Here is a 22,853-nt window from a genome sequence, read left to right as displayed (position 1 = left end):
TGATTTTAGATCCTGGATGGTTTTGCTTAGCTCCTTCACTTGCATGTTTGTGTTTTCCTGTAATTCTTTAAGAGATTTTTGTGTTTCCTCTTTCATGAGCTCAGCCTGTTGACCAAAGTTCTCTTGTATTTCTTTAAGAGATTTTTGTGTTTCGTCTTTCATGACCTCAGCCTGTTGAGCAAAGTTCTCCTGTATTTCTTTAAGTGTTTTTTGCATTTCCTCCTTGTTGGCTTTTGTATTCTCCTGGATTTCTTTCAATGATTTTTGTGTTTCCCTTGCAAGGGCTTCTAACTTTTGATCCATTTTCTCCTGAATTTCTTTATGTATGACCTTCATGTGTTCCTGTACCAGCATCATGACCAGTGATTTTAAATCCAAATCTTGTTTTACTGGTGTGATGGGGTATCCAGGACATGTTGGTAGAGGAGAATTGGGTTCAGATGTTGCCATATTGCCTTGATTTCTGTTAGTGACGTTCCTGCGTTTGCCTTTTGCCATCTAGATCTCACTGGTGTTAGTTTATCTTGTCAGTGCTGGACTCACCAGTGCAAGCTGCCCCTTCCCAGTTGGCCTCTGGTGCACAGCTTACCTCCTGCACTGCTTGTAGACAGTGTGCTGCTGCCCAGGCTGTTCCGATCCCAAAGCAGGCACCCGAAGGCTCCCGCTGGGGCCCGCTGGATTCACTGGAGCACACTGACTTCTCCCAGCTGGCCGCCCGGAAGCCCAGCTAGCCACTTGCAGGACTTGGAGATGTAATGCTGCCGCCCAGACTGATCTGGATCCAGAAGCGGAGAGAGTAGAGCTAAGGGCTTCTGCCTGAGGCCTTGCCCCAGATTGTGTCTGTGGAGCAGATGGAGCCCGTGTGCACTCCCAGGGAGTGCCGACGGTGTATGCTACTGTGACCTCCCCTGTGTTCCGCTCACTCCGCTGGGCAGCCGATCTGCCAACCGGGCTGTCGCACACAAGGTTAGCCTGGCCGCCCAGTCCCTGAGTCCAGGCAAAAGCCTGGGAGGCCAAGGTCCGAGCAAAGTTCCCCTAGGGCTATGACTGTTAATTGGGTTTGCCAGGTGACTAGGATGGCGGGTGTGCACGCCCGCGCTCCCTGAAAGCGCCGGGAGAGTCTGCTTTGCTAACAATCACCTGGGCGGGTTGACTCACAGATGGCCCACCAAGCTGCCCAGTTCTTGGGGTCAGTCCTGTGCCTTTTGGGGCCTGGACCCCCGCTTTGTTAGCCTTAGGCTATGCCTGTTACAGGTCTGCCCGCCTGAGCTCTCTGTGGTCCTGCAGGCAAAATGGCGGCGGCGGCGCGCTCGCAGGCCTGGGCAAAAAACCTCCTGGTTGGGTTGGCACCCCGATGGCCCCCCGACCCGCCCAGGGCCTGGGTGCAGGCCAATGCCCGTCGGGCTCAGACCACCGCGGTGTTGGCCTCAGATTATGTTTGTGTACCTCAGTCTGTCCGATTCCTGGAGTACGGAACCAAGATGGATGCTCCTCTCCTGACTGGTGGGAGGCCGAGTTCTGAAGTGGCCTCCATGCAGGAAAGGCGCCGCACAACTGCAGCTGCTTGCTGTCCGGCTGGTCAGCGAAGGTCAGTGGTCGTGGGCGCAGGGCCTAACTGGTCCCTGTGACGCCTTGGTTCCACTGCTGATGGCCCTTCAGCTGGAGCAGCCACTGCTGCCGCTGCCGCCGCCGCTGCCGCCGCCGCCGATCTCCTTTTCTGAGTCTTACAGCTCTGTATTTTACATGTAAGTTTCTCATGTACCGAGATAATTTTTATGTAGTCTGAGGCATGTGCTGAGACTTTTTCTTGCTTATGGTGTTGAATGCTTGTCTTATCATATTTATTAGATATCATTTTAACTATATATCTATTGCATGTATGACATGTTATATTCAGGGCCCAAGTAAAAAGGCAAATACAATGTTCTACATTCAAAAATTATTAATCAGTTTAATACTGACCTCAAAACATTAAATCAAGCACAGCGTGCATCTGAGTTCAGGGTCTTGTGTTGCTGTTGGGCCTGTCCCACACCCATGAATCCAACTGTCTTGTCATATCTGTTCCTCTAGTTGTACCCCTGTGCCTTCCTTCATTGCTGTGAAAAAGCCAAAGCTCAGGTGATGTGACTTCTTCAACCATCCTTTTCAGAAATTCTCTACTACTCTGTTTCTGACACTATTCGGCTACTAATACACACAAAACAGCTTGCTGAGGCATTCATTGGATTATGGGTCCATAGCTGAAATTGAAAAAAAAAAAAAAACTGGAAGCTTAACGGTGAGTCTTCAAATCCACAAAATGTCTCACTGATTTGTATTTTTTAATATATCTTTCATTCCAACCATTTGCCTAAAAATTTCATGAATTCACAAGAAGAAGGAAGGAGAGGGCCCTGGTCCTAGAAAGGCTTGATGCAGCAATGTAGGGGATTACCAGGACAGAGAAGTAAGAAGGGGGTGATTGGGGAATTGGTGGAGGGAAGGGGGCTTATGGGACTTAAGGGGAGAGGGGAACCTGGAAAGGAGAAAACATTTGGAATGTAAACAAATATAGAAAATAAAAAAATAAAAAAAGAATATACAAATAAAAACAAAAATAGAAAGTAGGAAAAAATATTTTTAATTAACAGTTACCAATTTCAGCATATAGATCCTGTATATATTTTGTTATATTTCTATATAAAAGGGATATTTTGTTGATACCATTTTGATTTAGATTTTGTTGATAACATTTAGATTTTTGTGGACCTTTTTAAAATTTCAAACTAATTGCTCCATAGTGATACTGTGATTGATGTTTATCTGTAGATCTTGTAGTCCATGACATTGATAATTCCATCTCTAAATCCTAAGAAATATTGTAGATATGTCCATGTAGATACAGCAAGAACAGAGACAACTGTGCTTCTCCACCCATGTCCATTTACAAGTGCATTCCCACAGTCCTCTGTAGACCCATGAACTGTGTAAGCTTTCCTTTGTGTTACTGAAATAAAGATTATAACCAATAACACTCATAAATTTAATCAGTGTGCTTTTGTGTGCTTAAAGAAGCTAACAATTCTATTAAAGCAGTTTATATTTAATGAGCAGATCTCTGCACTGCGCCATATAGTCATCTCTAAGCCAACAGAGTATCCGGCATCCTTGCCTGTTAACTCATACATCAGACTCCATCTTTGTTTCTCTGTACCTGCCCCTGCAACCTGTTTTTTATTTAATTACATTTTATAAGAATGATAATCTTGTTTAAATTATCCACACAAATTCTTGTTTTATTTCATGAGACTAAACAGCTTTTAAATAATCCACCATAATTTCTATACTTTCTTCTAATTGTATCTTCTAGATCAGTGACCTGGACCTTTTCTTTCTTTCCTTTTTTTCTGAAAAAGGGGGTAAGTTTATAGAAAGCCAGATACACAGATTGCCCATTGAACTATTGAATTCACAGGTAATATAAAATGCATAGTTGTTCCTCTCTGATTCGCTACTTGGGCAGTCCACTGGACCGCTGGTTGTCATCTCTTTAGCCAGGAGTGGAATCGTCTACATAGATATGTTATAGAACAGACGGTGGAAATTTTAAGAGGAAACTAGATTATTAACTCTTTTCTCAGCAAGTCCCTTTCTGCTGACTATTCAAATACTGCAACTGAAGCGGGCCCTGGCTGACTCACCAAGACACTGAGCCGCTCCCCCAGCTCGCTGCTCTCAGGAATTATTCACTTTGGTTTCTCAGTAGCAGATCTTGTTTTCAGACTGTTGATCTTAATCTCTTAAGGTCTCCGATCTATATCACCATGGATAGTAGCACAAACATCAAGAATACACTTCCTACACTTCTGACAACTGATAGACTGATATTAAAGTGGGATCCATCCTGTGTCTGCTGAAGGCCTGCATTCATATTCGAAGGTGTCTATCTTCTCCTTAACTCTTTACACAGAGGACACGGGAGGAAGATAAACCCCCTCTTGTCTCCTCTTATGTAAGTAGTCATCCCACTGTCAGGGCTCCACCCTGATCACCCCCATGTAACTAGTTACCAGCAAAGTCCGACCTTCACCTTCCACTAGTGGGGATTGGAGTTTCAGTATCTGAATTTAGAGCAATGCTAATGTTCCGTTCATATCACTGTTGTTGATATTGCTTAATGATTTTGAGTTTTAAAGTAATTTTTCAGAGTTTCCCAGAAACTAATCAATTATCTCAGGTATAAAGATTAAGGTATGATTATATATAGATGTAGATATAGATATAGATATAGAGATAGAGATAGATAGAGATAGAGATAGATATAGAAAGATATTGCATTCTGTCATATCTGAGTAAGTTAAAGTAAAATGAAGAGGTCAAATTATTGCTAGAGTGTCTAGTGCATAGAACTACACCAATACTTAGAGATTCAGTCATTAACAGTGCAGCCCTTCAATATCCAAAAACAGTATCCAGATGAAAAACATAAAAACCTGAACAGTTCCCTATGCCAACTCATAAATTGGAGACTCTCCTAAATTATTATGTAAGAATCATTTATTTCCTTTCCTCCCCTTCCACCAGTTTATTTGATAAATCATTTGTATTAATGTACAAATATATAGTACATTATATTATTGTACATTATATAATATATATTGTATATGTTGTTCATTCTTCAACTTTGGTTGTGAATTCTTTCATGTTGGTGCCTTTGTCTCTTTAACACAGGTCAGGTTTTGGTTTTATTTCAGTTACTGTGAGATACTACAGGCTCCTTGTGCTTTCCCTAACCTGATCCAAGAAGCAACCATTATCCAGCACACGACTAATTTCACTCCAATATGACACCAATAAACCAATATTTAGGCACCAGAAAAGAATTTGACATAATTAGGAACCAGCCAGCAATATTTGCTCAGAAACTTCAGGAAGAGCAGGATGCCAAGGACCATCAGCCTGAACAATAGCAAACCGGATGCAGAACTCATTAAAATAAATAAGCCTGTGGCTGGCAGGTCAGTGGGAGATGGGGAAGCAAGGCTTACAGTTGAGATATTATTAAGATACAAGATGGTCTCCTGGGAAAGTTGAGTAGGCAATTGCTTCTTACCATAGTCCATGGAGTTGCTATGTATCTGTGGGAAAACAATTCATGTAAAGAGAGTGGAGAACTGCTTAGTATTGTATGAATGAATTGCACTACTGCTGCCTGCCTATTTTCTCAGAACTGAAACACTTCCCTTACAAGGAAGAAGAAACTTCACACAACTTACCTACCTCAGGAAGCTCAAAAGGGACTGGGTTCACAAGGCCTCAGCCCAAGCTTAAAAGCAGCGAGCAATTGCAGAGGAGACAAATCTATAGATTGTGTGTGGTGTGTGTGTGTGTGTGTGTGTGTGTGTGTGTGTGTGTGTTGAATTTTTTTATTATTGCTATTATTTTTGTTTGTAAGTTGGGCTCTTTTTATTGGTGTTTTTATTTCCTTAAGAATACATGTTCCACTATGTTCATAGCAGCCCTATTTATAATTGCCAGAAGTTGAAAAGAACCCAGGTATCCCTCAACAGAAGAGTGGATGCAAAAAATGTGGTATATCTACACAATGGAGTACTATTCAGCCATTAGAAACAATGAATTCTTGAAATTCTTAGGCAAATGGATGGAGCTGGAGAATATCATACTAAGTGAGGTAACCCAGACTCAAAAAATGAATCATGGTATGCACTCACTAATAAGTGGATATTAACCTAGAAAACTGGAATACCCAAAACATAATCCACACATCAAATGAGGTACAAGAAGAACGGAGGAGTGGCCCCTTGTTCTGAAAAGACTCAGTGAAGCAGTATAGAGCAAAATCAGAACAGGGAAGTGGGAAGGGTTGGGTGGGAAAACAGGGGGAGGGAAGGGGACTGATGGGAATTTCGGGGAGTGGGGGTCCAGAAAAGGGGAAATCATTTGAAATGTAAATAAATATATCAATAAATTAAAAAAGAATATATCCATTAAAAAAATTAAAAACATATACATATATGAAAAAATTGAAATGGAATCATTAAATAGCAGGGGAGACACAGCTCCAAATAGATTATCTCTTGTTTACCAAATGAAGCCTCCAATTCCAGGAATAGGTTGTATCTAATCAAGTTGTTGGCCAAAGGTACCTAATGAATACCACTAATGAACCCAAGCTGTTGGTTTCTCTACACAATTGATGGTAAAATCCTATTGCTAAAGACAACACCTACACAACTTAGTAAACATAGAGAAGTCAGTCTGGTGCTTAACATAAATCCCTAACCCCTACTGACTACTGTTTATGGTACAGAAAGGTACTCTGCATATTACCAGAAGAGAAATGGAAACAACAAACAAGTTAGAAACCCTGTCATATAAAATAATGACCAGCCTGCAAGACATACTGCTGCAGTAATGATAATTAGAATATATTGCATATTTGAAAATTGCCAGGAGAATGGATTTGGAGTATTCACTAAGAAAGAAAGCATGAGTTAAGAAATGTTAAAAAAATAAAAATAAAATAAAAATTTTAAAAATGCTAAAAAAAAGAATACCATTTAGATTACATTAAAACTTTAATAAACAAATTTCTTCAGGATAAGACTTGATTATCAATTTATTTTTATTTCACTTTCATCCACTGATGCCACTCTAACCCCATTTTGTAGAATCCATTGTAATAATTGACTTGCCATAGAACAAAAGCATTACCCTCCCATCTTATTTGGGAATAAATACTCAGTGCTCATCTAGAAAGCCAACACGGATTAAAGAGCTTTTTACTACAGTCAGAAGTGATTTTAAAACCAACTGGACTCAAACAAGAGTGGAAAATACCAAGATCAAAGAAGAATAGAACTATTATAAACATTGGAATTGTAGAGAAGAAACAGAAAAACAATCCAAATGGCCTTGAATTCTTCCAAGAAGAAAGGAATGGAGAGAAAGACCAAAAGGAAAAAGTTGAGCTACAGACTCAAACTCCAAACAATATTCTAAGAGACTAGTATAGAAATGTTGTTTTCTGAACAATCTTTTGGCAGCTATTAAAAGGCTAGAGACCAGCTACCCCTCGTTTCACTCCCTTTAGGAGTTGTTTTTATACAACTTCTTGTCTGTGTTCCTTCTGCATTTTTTCCTATTCAATTTGCTTAGGGTTGGGGAAAACTCAGGCTAGGTATAAAATGGCCAGTATGAAAATGGTGGTGAAATTTTGCATTTTTACAAAGCTTCTTTGTTCGTTGTACATTTTTAATGCTTTTAAGAAGGTAAGAGTGGTTTATTTTTATCTATGTTGAAATCATTGGTGCTGCCTACCAGTTATTTCTAAGCTGTGGGGTGTTTTATCCCATCTTTACCTGTTCCCTTTGATATCAGACAGCTGCATTGCTTGCTTCATCTGGAGGTGGGTGAGTGAGGATCATACCCCCAATCAAGGCTTCAGCAGCCTGTTAGGTACTCCATACGCTCCTCCCTCTGGAGTGAACAGTAGCATGTAACGGCAGCTAATTCATGTTTGAGTTCTCTGATCCCAATGACCAAACTGCTGCCTAGACAAGAGCCACGGGCAAAAAACACACCTTTGTGAGGATTGTGGCTCCGACATTTGAGGCTGTTTGACATGGTGGCCATTTGTAGACTGCTTGACTATTGCTACCCCACCAGATTTTAGAACCAGTGAGATCTGAACTATGGTGTGCCCAGGGAAAGTGAAGCTCGGATAAAAGAACCGCAGAGGTCACATAAGAGAGGGCAGGAAAGGAGAAACAAAAGCATGAAAAGAAAATTGAAGTTCTTCCCTCCCGGCAACAAACATAAATGAAAATTCCCCTTTGAGAGTCCCATATTTGTATGACTTTCTAAAGCTAACTTCTCAGGGTTCATATTCATCTATGCTGATCATAAAAATATTTAAAGTTTCAAGCTAGCTAAAGCTTTTAAATAACATGCAGTGCATACTAATGCAAGTAACAGTATATACATATCTTTATCATATACTCTTTTACTACAAGTATGAAGAACACAAAATGTATTTATTCACATAACAACAACAACAACAACAACAACAACAAAAACAACACTCACTTCCTCTCCAATTGAAATGTGTCAGGAATGACTTGAAGTCCACCACTATTTGCCAGGTGGTAAATTCTTCTGACAACCAGGTGAAGAATTAAGAAAATGTACAGTTTCTGTCTATATTCTGACCATAGCAAACAGTTCGTTTGTAGCTCTTGGTGGCACACAGTGAAGCAGGCAAGCAACTGCCTACCCTGTCTCAGTCTACATATTTAGCAAGTACCCTTATTTAGGACCTGACTTCACACTAGACACAAAAACAAGGCAAGATTACCTTTTAAGTCTGAATTGAGAATACTATTTATTATATAACAAATATATCCATTTATGTGCATGTTGATGTCTAGGATTTCTATGCTTCATAGCTGATTAGAAGCAGCATCCTGTCTTTAGAATATTTCCATTCCCTCATTAAATGCACTAGTAAGTGTCTTGGTTGAGAACCATGCCCATAGCTAATTACAATTCCGTATTCTCTCTGTATATTCAATCCTTGGAAAACATGACGTCTATTTTATCTGATTTCCATAAAAGATTTACAAAGACTCCAAAAAGGTTCAGTGTTTAGCGTTTGTTTGCTTCTTAAGATTGCTGCGGACCCAGAAAAGGGGAAATCATTTGCAATGTAAATAAAAAAATAAATTAAATTAAAAAAAGAACATATTATAAAAAAAAAAGATTGCATTTTTCCAGAAGCCCAGTGGTTTGATAGTATGTGAAGTTGTGCAGACAATAGTTTACCTCATACAACAGACAATAAATGTCAAAACAGAGATTAAACACTCATATTAGTGAGCTTGTTGGAACTTCTTGTACTATTTATTTTGATGAATAAGAAAAAGTACAGTTTTACTCAGGTCTATAGAAGTTATCAGCAAATGCATCCACTATTGCACACTGCACAGTAAACTATATACAATGGCCACTAAAACAAACAGAATTTTAGAGTCAGGTATAACATGAAATTTCTTCAATTTTTTTTACATTTATACTGTGGGTTATCCTCATCATAAGATCAGTTAGCTTGTCTTAAAAAATGCTTAGGTTGTAGAGATAAATCTTCCAGAATATGCACTGAAAAAAAAACTCCTTGGCACTTCCCAGAGCCTTGCCTTCATCACAGGATGATGTTAAAAGACAGTCTCACTGTAGACATCACAGCAGTAGAACTTTTGTGTCCATATCAGAGGCTCACAATGAAGAGAACTGGGGCCTCAAAACAAGGTCCCTCTCAGTGCCTTTCCTCAGCTGAAATGCATGGTAATGTTAATTGCAGAGTTTTACCAACTATAGTTGAAGAAGACAGGGATTTGGTTCTTTGTGCCTCAGTTTTTGAGATGCCAACGTCTTATTGCTGTAGGAAACAAATCTGCTCTGAATGCTAACTGTCCAAAGGTTTATCCAGGCTTTGAGTACTCTTGAAATTAAAGATGATAACATTTATGTAATGTAACAGTGATCATAAATTGCAATGCCTTTTTACAATCATATGCATTATACATATACATACACATACATATACACATATTCATAAACACATGCATGCACACAGGAACACTACTTATGTACATCATAAAAACCGACATGCAGCTGTCAGCTTAAATTTAAATTGTGCACACTCTTTACAACTCCAAGCTCAATTTACACCAAAAATTGTTTTCTATTCTCTGTATATTCTCTACATAAGAATCAGTTGTGTGATTGATCACTTGTCTTTAAGTTAAGATTATTACATAATAGTGTGTATTCCTTTCAAATCACCACAAATGATTTTCTTTAACTCTTCAACAAGGCTATTTGCTTAATTTCTTTTAATTTAGTTATGAGAATTTACCAAAAGCAGTGATCATATCTAATGTAAACTACCAATCAAAGAAAGCAGAAGCTATTGAAAATACTATTTTGAGTCTATTGAATTCACAGGGCTCCTAGAATCTAAAATCATTTGTATTGATAAAAATCATTCTGAAAAGCTAGAGAGACAGCTCAGCAGTTAACAGCGGCTGCTTGAAAATGATGCTTTCATTTCCTCAGACAAACGGATAAAAAGAAAGCCATACTCTAGCAGTGAGAACGCACAGCTTAGGCTGAGCCCAGAGCATTTCTTTCTCTGTTCTATCAATCCCTAGGCCTAGGCCTGAAAGCTTCTAGCCTCCAAACAATCTAATCTCCCGTGACCGATTGAATCTGGCTTCTCTCCACTTCTGCCTGATTGCTTGGCCTTGTACTAACTGGCGATAAGTTCTGCTCTTCTGACTCCTCCTACTCTTTGGTTCACTCGGTCTTCACCAGTATCCAGATTGTTCTCTCTGCTGATCTATGCAAAACTGTCCTGGTAAAACTGCCATAAACACACCACTGCCCTCCCCTCTCTCTCTCCTCACGTGAGTTGGGCATATCCTTTCTCTTAAGCCATTTGGTTAAAACTTTATCTGATTCATCACTCTGTCTGCCCCTAATTGGACATTACTTTCAAAAGTGGCTACTTCCTTCTACAAACTAACTTTACCTTCATTGTTAGGGATTAAATGTGTGTACTAAGGGTACATCTATATTACAGCCAGATCGTACTATAATCCAGGGCATGTCTGCATTCCAGCCAGATCATATAGACCTAGAAGGTCTTTGGATGTGATCTCTTGCCAGAGAAACCATGTTGAAGATACTATTTTAAGTCTATTGAATTCACAATGTTGCTGGATTAAAATTCTTCCACAGCTGCTCTTCCAGAGAACCTGGATTTGATTCCTAGTACCCACATGGTAGGTTTCAACCATCTGTAACTTCAGTTCCAGAGGATCTGATGCCCCTTTCTGGTTTCAGTAGGTTCCAGGAAGGTACATAACACACAGAAATACATTCACGTAAAACACCCATACACACTGCAAAAAAAAAAAAAAAGTAATAATCTTTAAATAAAGCCAAACTTGATGAAAGCAAGGTAAAATGTTAAATATGAAAAATACATTTCTTTATAAAGCATAACCACAAGCCTAGTCAGAGATGGACCTAATGTTCAGAATGATTACTGAAATTGAGTATCTTTGTGTTAAATTATACAAACAAAGGAGAAGTGTGAATTAAGATTGGGAAAGTTGGCAGCACAATCTTGTCCCTTAGCCTCAAGTTAACCATAAGAGTGGGTCCGAACTCCTGGCTGGTTTCACATCTTTCCACTCCTCACTGATAACTCGGGCTTTTGGAAATGTTCAACCTAGTTAGTGAAATTGCTGTTAGCAGAACTTCCTTATGCCTGTGTGTGTAAAGCAGAAACACAGTAGCTGCAAACAGACTTCGAATGTATCTTGTTTTTCTTTTATTCTCTGACATAGAAATGACAATTCAGGTAAAGCAATGTCTGCCATATTCTTGGCATGTGTAAGTGGGATTTTCAATGTTTGTATCATCCTTAATAGGGCTTATGATATGCTATCATGAGCTGACTCTGTGCTAAGACAACGCCTGTATGTCTCTACAATTTTCAGAGGAAAGGGAGATTACTTAGACACTGAAAACCTATGATTTTATAGGAGGATAACCAATATGAAAAAATAATTAGCCTTCATAACAAATGCTAGCAATCACACCTGTCAGTTGTGACAAGAATGATTATCCTCATCAGCCTAACAACGTCAGGCTGAGCAGCCTACATAGTGGCCATCAAAGTCACCTCGAGTCTCAGATGTCATGGCCATGCAGATATTGATTGAAGACACGTGGGCTGGTAAACAGAGCAGAACTGCACACACAAACACAAAACGTCTTGTACTACTTGAAGCTTTGTCTGTAAGTCAGGGGTCCTCAAATGGCCATGTCAGAGTGCAAGTAGCGTTAAGGTGCTTGGAAAAATAGACAATAAAGGCACTGGGCCTCAACAGAATCATTTATTCCAAGAACATAAGTCACACAGATAAACTCAAATGTGTGTTCTACTCAACTCCACCACATTGTATCTGCTTATCTCCTGTTGACACAAACAAATAAAAATACACAACCATGCAGCAGCCGGCATAATGAAAGTCAAGCTGTGTCTGACCACTGTACTCCTGAACTCCACAGAGGTCCATATGTTCCAGTTATGCTGTGAGTCTGGTGAGCTGAGATGTCTCTGAAGTTTCCATATCTTTCTTCCAACGCTGAGTTGTTTTACAGGCCAGCTTCACTGGATGCTTGCTGACTCTCCTTCTCTGCAGCCGGAGACTCCGAAATAGCAGCAACCTTTAAGGAATTCTTAATGGAGCTGAGTTCCCAGATGTGCAAGCTGATGATGTTCACCCCACAGCAGCGACTGGCAAGCTTGTACAGGTTCCTAAGGACAGCCTTCCGTAGCAGAATATAGACCCAGGGGTCTAAGATCTGATTCCATGTTGCCATTCGGAGAGCAAAAAGTGTCGTTTCACAGGTCACTGGGGAATTATTTCCATTTATTGCAATGTTGGCCATTGTTACCTAGAAAACAAGCAAAATAGGAAAAGCTCTTGATCACAGACATTTCTTCATTGCCACAGTTTTTCAAATTGACTACAAATGCAACATGACCTTTGTACCACAGCTCAGAAAGTGCCGCCATTTTGCAAAATACTGGTGGATATAAATGAATAATGCTATAAATCATGGATGCAGGCTATAGAATATTTTAATTCAAATTGACATGAAGACTAGAAAAGTGATATTCCACTGCGTACAAACAGAACCAAGGAGAAACAAACATAGATATCAGCAACTAGCCTTATACTTCTGGGAGTAAGGATTTAAAGTGAATACACATTAGTTTATTCAATAGAAAATGAAAGCATATTTAAGCAAATAAATTATTCATGAGCTTGTAAGTACTTTTAAGCAATGAACTTTGCTGGGCACTGTAATACACACATTCTAAAAATGGGAGCAAAAGGACCATGTCTCCATTGCAGTCTGAGTGTGTGGAGAGGGAAAAGAACTTCAGAATTTCCCATGGGTAGCTACAGTGTTCCCCTCATTTTCACTTGGTCCCAGCAGTCCCGCTTTCTTCCTCTCTGTCTTTACTTGGCTAACATTCCCACCAGGGCCAGGGAACTCTCCAAAGGCTTTATAGAAATGAGTCCCCACCCTAACTGTGGCTTAATCATATCAATGTCTATTTTGGTGTCCTGTGGCCATTTCCTGCATGCATCATTATAAAGATATCTGGTTCTGTAAGTGCTCGCCACTCTATGTTAAAATAAAGCGAATCACCAAGCCCAGCTCCGACAACCACATAAAAAGGTGCAAGTGGGAGAAAGGCGGGAACATCAGGCTACCAAAATAAGGAATAAATACATAAATCGAAGATGATTCTGAAAAGTTACAAAGATGATTGGACCATAGTACCAACTGTATTAAGATACAATATAGCAAAACCTGAAAATCCCTAAAGAAAATAAACTTAAACCTATTGTCAGAAAAAAATAAAAATGGCCTTCATTCATATCAATGATATCAGTGGATAGGGATCCCTTAACAAATGTTTATTGTCTACACAGCACATGCCACAGTGGCTGCTGCATAAATTACCTAAATATTGCTCTTACAACTTCTTATCTCATACATAGACCCTCTGCTCTCACTACTGGTGAGGACTTGCTTGTCCCAGAGATATAACAGGAGATATACTGCTCTTCTTTAAAACCTGCTACCTTATTTCTCTCCCCACTAATTCCTACCCAACCTACAAACTCCAAGAATGGTCTCATCTCTGTGTGATACTCATTGTCTCCATCATAGTGGGTTTGCAGCTGTTTCCCCTGCGGTGCTCCCTGTCCCTATCCACCTCTACCCAGACCCTAGAAGAATATGGTCATAGTCCTTATCCAAACCTACTCAGCCCCTAGTAGAGTCTAGATAGTCAGAGTCTCTATCCATACCTACTGAGCCCCTAGTACATACCTACTGTAGCTTGTCACAGCCCCTATGCACACCCACTCAGTCTCTAGTATAGTATAAATTATTGTAGTGCTCATGACAATCCTGTATACTCATCTGTGCACATTTGAGTGTCTTTTTATTTCTATTACCAAGTATAAAGCCTACACTTAAAATGTACTTCATAGATTCATTCCCATTTTTATTCCTCAAGGTTGTGCCTCAAAGCACAACTTATTATTAGATAAACCGTCTGCCCAGTCCTCACAAAGTGTTCAAATATTTTGAGGCATTAAACACATCTAAGTGTTTCTGTATCGGCATAAGCTAATGGAGGATTCCAGGTTGGCTTGCTATCACTCACAAGAAACAAGCCTGAGCAGATCCCTTGGGAAATGGCTCATTTTCCAGAAGAATAATCTATCAAACCTTCCTTTTGAAGGTGCCCAGAATTGCCTGGGAAGCTGAACTCTAATACAGCTGGCAGGTGTCAGAGAGTTGAGGTTAAGATGGGGACCACCTGTAAGCTGGGCAGGTGAGCACAGTCTGTAGTCATGTTCCCTGGCCTCTGATGGCAGGCCTCTTCACAAGTCTGGAAACCATGCTCTGACAGGCCCACCCAGACTTACATTACAGAGAGCGTTTTTGTTGATGTCAGAACTAATGACCTGGGCCTTGGAGCAATCGCTTCAAGCAACAGGTAAAGGGGAGAGTTTTGAAGGTCTGAGCACTGGCTTCCTGTACTACAATGAATCTAGACTTGTGATTCTTCAACAGATGACTGAATCACAGTTCACAGCCATGGATTGATCAAAGTACTGTCCCAGGAAACAGGAGACCCAGAGAGGTGCTGTGGTGGACAGACTCACTGTGTAGCCTCTGATGAGGAAGTACAGAAAGGTATATTGAGTTTTCTAAAATATCTTCTTTGGATCTTTCAGTGTTACATGTGTGTGTGTGTGTGTTTCTTTTTCTTTGTGTGTGACTGTGTATCTCTGACTGTGAGGCTGTGTACACAAGTTGCATGTTTCAGGATACACCTGTATTGTTAAAAGGTGACATTGGATGTCTTCTAAGGCATATTGAGCTCATCAATTCAGTTAGTCAAGCTAACCAAATGACTATAGGAATCCCATCTTTACCTCCCAAGTGCTGGGGTAACAGGGAGACCACTGTGCCACCTGGCATTTATCTAGGTCTTAGGGTCATAAGCTCCAGTCTAGTAAGCCCTGTGCTCAGTAAGATGCCATCCCCCTTTTCAGTGATTAGGAATTTTAGTAAAAAAGTAGATGGCACAAAATATTCAGATGATGTATGAAAACAATCCATCATTTACATCTATAACTTCTCAGATGCTCACAGAAGTGTTAAATAAATACATGAGGAGAGGTCATGTACATGTCCAGGTTTCAAAAAGTAAAATAAATAACAATATTTTTTGTTCCATTCGGGCTATAAAATAAAATTGTGTCAAAGGTCATAATAGTCGTGGATCTGCAACTTTAGTTATCAATAACAGAATCCATGCTAGCTACATTTCTACTGTAGGGATTATTAAAGCAGCACACACTCTATCTGTGTGCATGTTGGCCTGAGTCAGGGCGCCCTTGGCCATTGACGAGTCAAGCCCTGCTAAACATGATGATGCAGCACTTGAAAGGCTGCTTAAGAGGATCTTAAGTTTGAGAGCCACGTGGGCTTCATCATAAGCAAGCCTGAGCTGTGTGGTAAAACCCTGTCTCAAAAACAGCAGAGCAAAAAACAAATAAGAATGGCAAATTCAAGAAGCGTGTTTACGCTTCTGTCTCTTTGAGCTTTCAAGACGCCCACTAATCGAGCAGTGAGTGAATTTCTCTGTCCACAGTCCAGGCGTTGTGCAAGACATCAGTGATGCTGAAGACAAGCTTTAGGAAAATCCTGTCTAAAAAATGATTAATTTAGCCTTGTTATCTAACAAATCATCACACTAAAATATTGTCGTCTCAAAAACGCATGTGACCATCTGACTGATTCTTAGGGATGTTCCAACCCCAGCTTACGGTAGGGCAATCAGCTTCTTTTGTGTGAGTCTGGATGTCTCTAAGTGGACAGACCAACACGATGCATTCCTAATACTGCATGTAGCAGTGAGGACACCAATGGTGCTACAAGGAGGGCTATTTAAAAGCTTCATCATGAAGGTACACATTGTCACAATTCTGTGGTGCATTAGCACTTCCATTGCCCGGGCTTCATTAATTTTAAAAGGCTCAGTGGCTAAATGCTTGCCTAGCAAGTATGAGACCTGGTTTCGACCCCAGCACTATGATAAAAAAGAATGTCCCTATTGTATGAGCAGTTTTGAACTTAGCATCATTCAGATGTAATTCCCCAGTACATTGTTTGAAAATACCCTCAGTGAAAATACGAAGCCATTCCTGGAGAGACGCCTGTTCTGAGACACCCAGAGCCTTTGTGTAATAGTAACAACAGGCTTTCTCATGTGCACAGTGTCTATAAAAATACACAGAGTTCTCAACCAGTCATGGAAGCAGGTTATGCAGGCTAGTTTTATGTCAATGTGACATAAGCGAGGATCGCCTGAAAGGAAGGAATCTCAACAGAGAAATTCCCTCCACAAGATCCACCTGTAAGACATTTCCTTAATTAGTGATTGATGGGAGAGGGCCCAGCTCATGGTGGGTGGTGTCATCTCTGGGCTGGTGGTCCTGGGTTCTCTAAGAAAGCAGGCTGAGCAAGCCATGGGGAGCAAGCCAGTAAGCAGCATCCCTCCACGGCCTCCGCATCCGCTCCTGCCTGCAGGTTGCTCTCCTCTCAGGGTGGTGCCATCCCTGGGCTTGGGTTCTATAAGAAAGCAAGCTGAGTGAGTCAGGGGAAGCAAGCCAGTAAGGAACATCCTCCATGGTCTCCGCATCAGCTCCTGCTTCCTGACCTGCTTGAGTTCCAGTCCTGACTTCCTTTGGTAATGAACAGCAATGTGAATGTGTAAGCTGAATAAACCCTTTCCTCATCCCCAACTTGCTTCTTGGTCTTGATGTTTGTGCAGGAATAGAAACCCTGATGAAGACATCACACAAGTAGTTCACAATCACCTTTAACTCTAGTTCCAGAAGATCTGACTCTCTCTTCTCATGTCAGTGGGAATGCACCGACACAACCCACACATGGATGTGGATGCACACATATATGTAAATAAGATAAAATCTGGAAGAGTTTGGATTTGATGGTTGGGATCCGGTAGGTGAGGTGTGATGAACTGGCCTCCTTGGCTTTGGCAGGGCTCATGTTTCAAGCATGGTGTTTCCAGTTCCGTCCACATAGGTGTTCCATTGTCTCCCAGCTAACCTTCCACTGTCACCAGGACCTTTTCATAAAGCTTGAAAAGATGCTCATAGATGTTTTGTTCTGACTCTCCTGTGCCCATTACCACAGAATTTCCTAACAGACCAGATCCATTAGAACACAGATGGAGAGACGAAGCAGTGGAAAGAGTGCTTGCGATACAGTCTCCGCCAGAAATCCCACAAATGTACCCCCAGCTCCAAGGGGTCTGTTGGCCTCCTCTGGCCTCTTGTATGTAGACACAAGTATATACACATGTGAATACACTCACACACTCACACAAGACACACAAAGAAAGAGACACGCACAAATAAGTCTTTTTTTTTAAGACAAAAAGAAATACAGTTGTCAAAATGGTACAAGGTTAGAATCTGATCTGGAATGAAAGGGTGATTTGTGTAAACTATAAATTAACAAAAATAAAATGAATTGTTAGCACAAGGCCATGCCAGCATCTCTTATTTGTTTGTCTTGAGACAGGGTCTCACTATGTTGTCCTGGTTGGCCTAAAAGCTGCTATGTAGACCAAGATAGCCTCTTAACTTTGCCTCTGCATCCTGAGTGCTGTAACTAAAGGTGTGGCCATCCCTTCTTTTAAGTGGGTTAGGGTTAGGGTTAGGGTTAGGGTTAGGGTTAGGGTTAGGGTAGGGTTAGGGTTAGGGTTAGGGTTAGGGTTGGGTTAGGGTTAGGGTCAGGGTCAGGGTCAGGGTCAGGGTCAGGGTCAGGGTTGGGTTAGGGTCAGGGTCAGGGTCAGGGTTAGGGGTTAGGGTTAGGGTTAGGGTTAGGGTTAGGATTAGGGTTAGGGTTAGGGTTGGGTTAGGGTTGGGTTAGGGTTAGGGTTGGGGTTAGGGTTAGGGTTAGGGTTTATATCCTCCTATGATGAATGGCATGGTTTCATTTTGGTAGTCTCCTTCCTCTCATCCTCACTTTGATATTATTGGACCTTGTTTTATTATTATTGAATTGAAGCAGTCATTATTCTAATTATAATCCTCACTCCATCATTTCTGACTTTGCAATGAGGACAGTAAAAACTCAATAGGCAGAAAGGCAGTTTTAGGACAAGAGAGCTGGTACATACCCAACCACAATCTGAGGCATTTTACTTTGTGCGTTTTACAGCTCTGTGAATTCTGGTTTCCAGTCATGATGACTGTTATTAAACCCACAGTTAATATAAAAAATGTTTATATCCCAAATATAGACATAGATATATTCATCCAAATCAAGAAGTGTTTATCACTTATGGCCTAACCAGAGTAATCACAAGGATCATGTGTAGGAATTAGGATGGAGATGACTAGCTGGAAGTTGGTCACAGAGTTAGAGAGCCATTGTTTCAGGAGCAAAGCCTACTTTGACTGTTTACAACATGCCTTTTATAGCAAAAGCAGACGGTACCAATAAGGTGTCTGTGTAAACCATCTGTCCTGAAACAGAATGTTTTTCCAGAGAGAGAAATTTCCAATTGCGCTGGTGGTTTGTTATTACAGTAGTTTGAAAAGATTGCCCAAAGCCTTTCTAAGCTCTAGCACAATCATTTGTCATTTGGTGGGAACTCTTAATGAAGTGGCTGTCCTTTTAAAAATAAAAGACATCCATAAATTTCAGAGAAACTAAGGATTTGAAAAAGCTATTCTAAGCTAATAGACCACATGTACTCTCCACAACTCGCTGAATATTTTTATATCCTCTTTCCAGACAAGAAAATGGAACAATGGATCACACAGCTGGGTCAGGAGAAGAAATGAGGTCTGCCTGACTCTAAAGCATAACTGAAGTCTCAAATCAAAATCTACACAGGCTTCTGCTTAGGAATCAGTCCTTGCTCTCAGTCAGTCAGGTCAATGTAAAAAAAAAAACTTTATCATAATGTTTAGTCCATCGGCTTAATGGGCAGCATGGATGAGACAATGTAAATTACTGGTTCTTGGCATCTGGACTAACCATTTTAGGACCACATAGTTATTCTTTAATTATGCTCTTTGCTTAGTTCTCGTTGTCTTACTCAAGGTTTCAGGTAGCCAAGGCTGACCTCAAATTCACTATGTAGCCAAAGCTGGCCTTGAATTTCTTTTTGTCTCTACTTCTCATTTCTTCTTCCCAATGCTAGAAGTGTCACCATGCACTAAATCTGTGCTTTAATTTTCTTTAGAGTAGCACATTGAAATTCCTCTTCTTTAGTTTTAACTCAACATGGATACTCATATTTTCTAGATTACAACTTGTTGACTTGAATCTTTGATCAAGTTTGCCTTTACCCATTAATTTTCAGCACTTTAAATACCCGTTCCTATTAATATGTATAGATGTAGATAGGTATGTAAGTGTATATGTGCACAGATTATATAGTCTAAAATACTTGGCCATAGAATGCCGACTTCAGTCTAGTTCCATGAAGTATCTGAGTCTATGGTTGGTGGTACAGTCTGGTCATGGTCAGAGACTTCAGGCCATGGTTATTACATACCAAGACTTTTGGCCTTTGATGACACATGGGATCATGGTAGAATCCCTAGTAGAGAAAATAGTTCATTTAATGACAGCCAGGAGCAAAGAGGAATAGAGGCTGGATAAGGGTCCCAATAGCCTCTCAAAGATATGCCTACAATTATTTAATGTCCTTCTATTCACCACCATCCCTCACAGCTTCCCCATGAACCACGCCTTCAATAAACAGGCCATTGGAGTACATGAAGGATCCAAAGTATAGCGATGTTCTTTAAGGAAAGAGTAGAAATGGCATGAGGAGGGGCCAAGAAAATGGCTTAGCAGATAAGAGCAGTTGTTCTGCAACCATGAGGACCTGAGTTCAAATCTAGACATCCACATAAAAAGCTAGACATGGCCACTCATGCCTGTAGTGTGGGAACAGCGTCAGTGACAGGCAGTTCCTGAAAGCTCACAAGCTAATAAGCCTAGCGGAAACAGCAAACAGTTCAATGAGAGGCCATGCAACCATATGGAGAGAAACAGAGGAGCACGCATCATACACATGCTTCTTTATAGAGGATGAAGGCCCAGACAGCATCGCAAGGCTTCAGCGTCTGGGCTTTGGCTGCAGAGTCTCCATGACACACAGCCGAGGGCAGCTGTCCAGGGAGCAGTAAGTGAATGAGTTCATCTCAGACCAGGGGCGGAGAGACAGCAAGCTTCCTGTGTCCGGCTTTGTTCACTTCTTTCAAGGAACTAACAAAGTATCCCACAAGAACTAACCTGCCAAAGTCATACCACCAATGCCAGAAAGAACTCCCACTAGGCCCCGCCCTCTAACAGGCAAACCGGAGGACCAAGCCTTCACTGGCAGAGCTCTATTCAGGGCACAGATAGCATTCAATATTCAAATCTCAACAATACTAACTTAAAAACAATCAGGCACTTCTCTGTACTCTATACTAGCAAAATAGAATCCCACTAAAAATATTATTTGTAACAGTAATAATCCAGAGATCTAATCAAGAACAATATTTCTTAATACTATTTTTATGTGTATGAGCATCTATCTGTCCTTCTGTCTGCCTATATGTATGTACACATGCACGTGGGTAGTTACAGAGGCCAAGAGAGAACATCAGATCTCCCAGAGCTAGAGTTATGGGCAGATGGGAGCTGGACAACATGAGTGCTAGGAACCAAACTGCAGTCCTTAGAAGACCAAGTGTTCGTAAGAAAAGTTAACTGGTGAGCCATCTATCCAGTCCCAACAATAGCAACAAAAATAAATGAATAAATACATAAATAAGTAAATATGTAAATAAGTAAGTAAATAAGTTAATAAGTTAATGACTTAAATTTTGAATTTCTAAATTTGTTAATGTTATCTAGTGTATATCACTCATTTTGTTCATTATCACATATCTGATCAGTGGACATAATTAAAGTACTTAGCACAAGGAAGTTAGGATGGCATGAGTAATGGAGCAGAAGCCAAGCTCTACAGAGATGACAATGACTAACAAGAGTGTTGCACTCTACAGTTGTTAACCCATTGTCATGTTTCCCCCCTGGAAGTCACTGGAGAGACAAACACTAGACTTCTACTTTCATTATGAAGAATTTCTGGAGCATAGGTATAGGCAGATAGCTGCTGAAGTGTTTGCCGTGTAAGCACGATGACCTAAGAACTCTCATAGAGCCCACACTGGCCCTCCGAACTTGGGAGGGACAGGTGGGTTTATGGGGCTTGCTGTATGGTCAGCATATAAATGTGAGATAAATGTGTTGTCTTAAAAAACCATGGTGAATGGAATCTGAGGACTGACATCTGAGTTGACCTCTGGCTTCCACAAACAGGTGAATACATACCCATAAGCACCAACACACATGCAGTTGAACATATATAAACATACACCACACACACATGCACACACACTTGTTATTTTTATTTTTAAGAAAAAATATTTTCTCTCATTTAATAATTTTCCTATAGCCAATAGCATGATTACAACATAAAGGTTAAGATAAATCATATTAGAGGCTGCAGGGAGCAAAACAGTCTAGCACAGAAGAAGGTTTGGATCGGCAGCTCTGGAGGAGGAGAAATTAAGAAAGGCAGGGAGCCTATGTGACCGACCAGAAAGTGAGCAGCACGATGGCCCTCAAAACCACAGCTCAGGTGCTTCTCCCTGCACGGGCTCAGACTTGTCCCAAAATGTGAGCCCTGGAAACCTTGCCCTTACCTGACATAAGACTGGAAAATAGCAAAGTTAAAAAGCTCTCCTGGAAGTTTATTCTCAGGCCCCAAGGAGTAATCAAGACAGTGGTTAAAGACCCAACATCCCTCGCCAAGACCTTGACACAGTTCACCACAGTTAAGCTATGTAAACAAACATGCAAAAGAGCTTTCAGTATCAAATTACTTTTAAATTGTGAACACACTCAAGACAGGCAGTAGAGACACCTTTGTATGTGTTTTATAATTATTTCCAAATAGAAAACGTACAGTCATCAACCTGCTCCTGTCTGTCAGTCACTCACCGCTGTCGCTTCAGACCACTAACGACTCAACCTACCCTGGAGATGTCAGCAAATACCAGAAATATTCTTTCTTGGATTATTCTATAAACCTGGGTCCCCAGTTCTTCCACCCTTTTTTTCATTATATTAATTCTGTTATTCTTTCTATTATGTTGTGAGGTCTTGTGGTATTATTTGCAACAGCAGAAAGCCAAGCCTTTCCTCTGAAATTATGTGGAAGGTATCGTATCCTTGAGAGGCTTTGCAAATAATACCACAAAATGGCCTCGCTGAAAACAATGTGGTTTCTCTAGAAACAAACAAGAGAAAATAGAGATGACCTCTAGGTTCAGGTAAACTTTTTAATACAGAAGATAAAGTGGATTAACACCCAGATTCCCCTTGCTGGTGGCCAGTTTGAGATTCAAAATCTCTCTAATCCTAAACCCCCAAAGTCCAAATCCAGAAAAGTGATGGAGTCTGTTGACACTTCAGAGAAGAGTGGAACTCAGTAAGCAGATGCATACTAAAGAGAGCCAGGCTAAGGCAGGAGCTTTTCATGGCCTGCTACATTGTGGTGAATAAATATG

General features: G+C 40.6%; 1 protein-coding gene across 1 annotated transcript in view; it reads right to left on the bottom strand.

Annotated features, from left to right (window-relative positions):
- Positions 1-8,927: 8,927 nt before the first annotated feature.
- Positions 8,928-22,853, bottom strand: part of Ptgfr (prostaglandin F receptor) — a 35,344-nt gene continuing 21,418 nt past the window's right edge. The window contains exon 3 of the mRNA XM_052178951.1: positions 8,928-12,534. Coding sequence (XP_052034911.1) covers positions 12,232-12,534 — 303 coding nt within the window. The 3' untranslated portion in view covers positions 8,928-12,231. The remainder of the gene's footprint in view (positions 12,535-22,853) is intronic.

The sequence above is a fragment of the Apodemus sylvaticus genome, chromosome 4 (assembly GCF_947179515.1).
Source record: "Apodemus sylvaticus chromosome 4, mApoSyl1.1, whole genome shotgun sequence".
Taxonomy (NCBI): Eukaryota; Metazoa; Chordata; class Mammalia; order Rodentia; family Muridae; genus Apodemus; species Apodemus sylvaticus.
The sequence above is the reverse complement of the archived record's forward strand: the minus strand, read 5'-3'. Positions and strand labels throughout refer to the sequence as shown.